The 5581-nt window shown below is 36.9% G+C and overlaps 1 protein-coding gene, 1 long non-coding RNA gene and 1 pseudogene across 2 annotated transcripts; 2 read left to right on the plus strand and 1 right to left on the minus strand.

The window, feature by feature from the left end:
- Positions 1-357: 357 nt before the first annotated feature.
- On the plus strand, positions 358-913 carry LOC134246723 (uncharacterized). Its single transcript, XR_009987692.1, has 3 exons — positions 358-423; positions 614-706; positions 831-913. It is a non-coding gene; the product is annotated as an uncharacterized LOC134246723 (long non-coding RNA).
- Positions 914-1203: 290 nt separating this feature from the next.
- On the plus strand, positions 1204-3382 carry LOC134246721 (uncharacterized; annotated as a pseudogene).
- LOC134246722 (P2X purinoceptor 7-like) lies at positions 3277-4454 on the minus strand. Its single transcript, XM_062729078.1, has 3 exons — positions 4324-4454; positions 3938-4184; positions 3277-3624 (listed from the first exon to the last, which is right to left on the minus strand). The coding sequence occupies exons 1-3, from the start codon at positions 4335-4337 to the stop codon at positions 3427-3429; spliced, it is 459 nt and encodes a 152-aa protein (XP_062585062.1). The 5' UTR covers positions 4338-4454; the 3' UTR covers positions 3277-3426.
- Between the last annotated feature and the right edge of the window lie 1127 nt (positions 4455-5581).

The following is a 5581-nucleotide window of genomic DNA, read 5'->3' on the forward strand; positions in this document are numbered from 1 at the left end:
TTTAGATAAAATTGCTGACACTACATTGAAATTAATTAAGAATAATGAACCAATATGAACATAAATGTCTATATAGGAATGAAACCTTGACGTTTGAAAATTCTCCCAAGAAGGTTAAAACTGCATTAAGTGCAGTGACATCAACACCGGGACCAACAGCGACCATTCTCCCACCCAAATTTTCAGATGTGTCTGAAATATCTTCAGATCAAGACAAGGGGGGCAGGTAAATTAACAAGATTGGCAATTAGAATAAAATATTCTTTAAAATTTGAGTAGTATCTAGACCTTATATCACCATTCTTGAAAGATATATTTAATATTATGTTTCTACTTTAAGAAATTCAGATTTATCTGTGTAGAACAGTTTGTAAAAACTGATAAGAAAACAACAGCTCCAAGCAGTTTCTTGAATCCTTTAGAGTAAGTACAATTATTTAAATCATAGGTATAATATAAAAATTATTTCCATTATTAAGTTATAAGGTTTGATATGCATGCCATCAGAATACTTTTAAATAATATTTGTTATTACTGATTTATGTCATTGTATCTATTATATCAGAATAATTATCATAATCCATGTTGATCTTACAGAAATTTTGTTTTGCAGTCTCTCAATCTGCTTATCAGAAAACTACACCAACGAGGACTCAGAGGATTCATCAGATGAAGATTATGAGCCTAGTTTCATAATGACCATGAGGTATGTTTTGCACGGACACCTTGCGGCTATGCCAGTAAATTATTTAATTTATTTTCATATTTCAATATTTTAAATCTACTGACTAACATTAGAATTATTAATAAAATTTAATCCCTGTCATAAGAGAGGACACTCAGACTGAAGCCATGGTTGAGGACTCTGAAAATTAGGATAGCTGTGATGAGGAATCAAATGATGATCTTCGCCGGGTTTGCCTAAATTTTAACTCCAGAAGAGATTGAGGGCTGTAAGGAAGAGCGCCCTTTCCTTGTTTATCTTTCACAGCTTCACACATTAGCTGAATTACGTGTCCTACCAGATTGTCAGCTTAAAGGATGCCAAAAATCAGTGCATTTGGAGAAAACTGTTGTTAGATGGCACTCTATTTCAAATGGGTACGTACGAAAACTGCCTTGTAATCTCATGTTTTAATAAAATACCAAGGTACTATGAATTGGAAACAGATTAATAAATTATCATATGGTTTATTTATAGAATTGTTCTGATGGACATCAATCTCAGCAATGGTGCTCACAGCCTGTCCTAAACAGAGGAATGCATTTAGGGGATTTGACACTCTCCTCTTCCATACTTCTCTCTGGAAGCAATTTTCAGAAAGTGTCAATGATGGCTAAATTCATGCAACTACCTATTGTGAGCAAAAACTCATTTTATAAAATGCAGAGAACATACTTGATTCCAGCAGTGGATGACTTTTGGACAGAACACCAGGAAACTGTGTTTAACCAGTTTCAAGGAAGAGATCTTACAATACTTGGTAGATATCTTTTAAATTTCAAAACAGACTTTATGGGAAAAAACTTTATGAAAAAATGCTAAAACGTGTAGCATTATTGTCTTAATTTTAACATAAGAATATTTTTTCTTTTTTTCATTCGTGTTTATTTTTTTTAATTAAAGGAGATGGCAGAATGGATAGCCCTGGTCACACTGCTCAGTACTGTTCTTATACATTCATGGAGTATGACACCAAAACCATTCTGCATATAATCACTATGGACAAGCGAGTGACAGAGAAAAAAAGCACAAATCTGGAGAAAGATTGCTTTGTTCAGGGCTTGCGATATCTTCTGGACAAGGGACTTCATATTGTTGAAGTTGTTACAGATGCTCATGTACAAGTTGCTTCAGTAAGGAGTAAGTTCAAACAAAACAACCAATATATATGACTATATAATAAGTAAATCCTCTGTTAAAAAAGGCATACATGTACATACATACATGTAAATTTTTAAAAATGGTTCTTATATGTTAATTTTGCAGAAAAAGACTTCCCAGACATAAGACATTCTTTTGATATATGGCACGGGACAAAAACTTAGGCAAGAAAATCATCAAGGTAACCTTCAGTTCCGCATAGTTGTATACATGCAGTGTTATTTATATATAAATATTTAATCTTCGCTCAACAAACTATAGTTGCATAATCTTTTTATTATATATATATTTTTGTGCAGTGTGTTTATTCATATCTTCTAGGCAGGTCAGCAGAAATCCCAAAAAGCTATCCTGTCATGGACAAAAGATGTTGTCAACCATTACTGGTACACAGCTAGCATCTCAAACACAAAGGAGGAGTTTGTTGTAAGTTTCCATATACCAAAAAATATATGTAAACTTTGCAAAAGTGCTGCATGTGATTATATAAATTGGTCTAAAACGAATTTTACTTTTCAAGGGGAATTGGATAGGAATCCTCCATCACACAGTTAATGTTCACACATGGGTTTTACCCTATAGTGACATTAATGAATGCAACCATGGACCACTGACTGAAGAGAGAACAAAAGCGTGGTTAGAAAAGGATTCTCCAGCACATGTGGCTCTTCGGGAAATTGTGTTAGACAAACGTCTCCAGAGCAATGTGCCTTACTATCTTAACTGCAGGTCAGTTTTATATCAGAATCAATAAATTTAGATTCTTTTATTACATTGCTAAAGAACTACAGTATGTCTGATATATCATTTATACATTCTTGCTTTTTAGGAGCACAGCAGAACTTGAAAATTTCCAGAACGTAGTGAATGCGTATGCATCCAAGCGTCACTCCTACAACCCACCTACATATAGGTGCAGGAATCGACTTGCGGCCTTGGACCATAACCACCATATAAACAGAAACGTTCTTGTCAAGAAAGATGGAGTAACACAGTAAGCAATATATGAACACTGGCCAATATTTATTGTTGACTTCAACAGTGAGACAAAATAATATGAACAATAATACATAATGAACAAAATATTTTCCTTTCAGATATCAGAGGAGCTACAACAAAAAAGTGGAAGATGGGCAGTTCATCCTGTGAAAGAGAAGAAAAATTTTCCGTATATCCCGTCTTTGCAGGAGAAGACTCTATTGTCAAGAGTGACAGATGAAGTAGGGATGAACCAACCCGTGGTGCTGGAGGTAGATGATCCAAGAAGATTGTCATCTCATCTGGCTCCAATCCACCCCCTCCCACTGAACAGCTTGTTGTCGAGCAGAAGTCAAGGTTTCTACAACAAGAAAGAGACAATTGACATGTCTTGAACAATCATATCTCCATCTAAAATAAAACACTTTAGAATATAAAATTTTGTTGAGTCATTTTAAACTGTTTACATGTAGCTAGGAAAATGTTGTTAACTCACTTTATCCAAGTCGTCCTCCAATGAAGCCCCTATATTGTCCAAACGCATCTGGGAACTTGTCCCTTATTCACCATACACAACAACTGGAAATCACCCTTCTATTTCTTGCACCTAGATGACCATGATGCCAGAGGATAAATTGGCGGTAGGCTGCATGTCTGTTCCCTCTGTTGATATCTGCATCAGGGGCAGCTGCAAAAATGTCTTCACGGTAACGTCGGGCAACAACCAGTACAAGGTCATCAAGGACAACCCTTTGGAAATCCTAAAAATATAATTAATAATGAATAAAGAAGGATATGGAGATAACGAACAACATTCAATCTCAAAGTCCATAGAACAATACAAAACAAAAGCAGAGCAAACATGGACCTCCAAAACATCAGAGCTGGGATCAGGTGCCATGGAGGAATGAGCATCCCCTGCTGACCGGTCATACTGCCGTGTGCTCATTGTCATGATCGTGAAATAACGTCAATTCAGTGTATAATTAATATTGAATGTTATTATATACATTTAAATTTGTAAAATTTTAACTTTTTTTTTTCATTTGTATATCAGTAAATTGAATTTCTTACTGATACAATTGAGTAGCAGTTTAATGGAGTCTGTCCACAACAGAGTTTTTCAATTTCGGATGGCATCTCTCTGCAGTGGTTGCAGGTACACCAGCTTGGTATGCCATCTGACGGTTGTGGGTGGTACCCTTGCCTCCTTTCATTTTGGGAAGCCTCATTCAAAATGTCAACGACAAATGTTGGGTCCCTGTTACATATAGCTTGAACAAGGTTCCTCGTTATCCTCCTCAAGATTAGATATGGTTTCCTAGAATGATTATACTTTTATAATAAATAATTCATATATACATGAATATGTGAATTAACAGGCCATAAATGAGTTGTATATATACCTTGTATATGCATGAATGAAGGTTATTTTGACTAATTAACTTGTACAATTTTACCCTAAGATGAGCATCTCGCTGCTCCCTTTCAGCTGCAAGTCTTTCAGCAACAGTTTCTTCGGCGATTCTTCTGCGGGCACCTACTCCTCTTCCACCTCGCCCACCTCTTGTCCTAACTCCCCTCGGGCGTCTTCCTCTCCCACGCCCTCTGCCTCTTCCTCTCCCACGCCCTCTGCCTCTTCCTCTCCCACGCCCTCTGCCTCTTCCCCTCCCCTTCCCAAATCTGAAGAGGATGAGGATTCTGGGGATGAAGACTGTCTTGATAAATTGATATTCTATAATAAAAATTATACATTTGTATTATTCATTCCATAATAAAAATTTTTATTCATAAAAATAACATACATGTTCATGAAATCAATACCTATCAAAAACGCATGATCTTCAATTACTTAATATTTTAAACATTAAAAATATGTCAAAATCTCCATAATTGCAATTATTTTAATTCAGTTTTGTTAACATAGGTAAGTAGTATAAGCCGTCTAGATGGGTGGGTCACCTGCGTGCTCGTTGGGGGCTGGGGGGGATTGGTGGGTCAACGGAGTGCAGCCCCTGTGGGGGATAGGTGGGTCAACAGAGTGCAGCCCCTGGGGGATAGGTGGATCAACAGAGTGCAGCCCCTGGAGGGGATAGCCGGATCAATTCATTACATATAGCCCCCTAAATACGGGGGTGTTTACACTGTGTTTACATTTTACACTACGCTGCTACTACGATTCATAACGCTGCTACTACGATTTTGGCAGCGACTCAACAATTTGATTATGACGTCACGCATTCATTCACAGTCAAAAGCTCAGCCTAGCCAGCCAGCCGGTTTAAACTGGATTTTCCTCAAAACAATAACAAATAACAAGACAAAACAAAGAACACAGCAATTTTATTCAGGTAAAAAAAAAATACATTCATTTACTTTTTCTTCTTCTGGGCCTTTTCGGTCATCAGGGATAGTTTTCTCTTTTGAGTAGTGCTAGGGCCTGGAATCTCTCTGTTGTCTTCCTTTTTCTCTTTTTTTTTGTCTCCTTCTTTCACTAAAGGTTTGGTCTGGTGGGTCCCTGAGATCTTGGGTTCTTGAGGCTTTTTCTCCAGTTTTTGTATTTCTTTGACAAATTGTTGATCCTCCTCATCCTCTGTACACTGATTAGCCCAATGGCCAAATTTCCCGCACTTGTAACACAAATCTTTTTTGGGGCAATCTGGGGCCCAATGCCCTAATTCTTTGCAGATGAAGCATGGATGTCTGTCTAGTTTTCTT

This window comes from Saccostrea cucullata, unplaced genomic scaffold, assembly GCF_032062105.1.
Source record: "Saccostrea cucullata isolate Sc308-1 unplaced genomic scaffold, CSIRO_AGI_Scuc_v1 ctg20903, whole genome shotgun sequence".
Taxonomy (NCBI): Eukaryota; Metazoa; Mollusca; class Bivalvia; order Ostreida; family Ostreidae; genus Saccostrea; species Saccostrea cuccullata.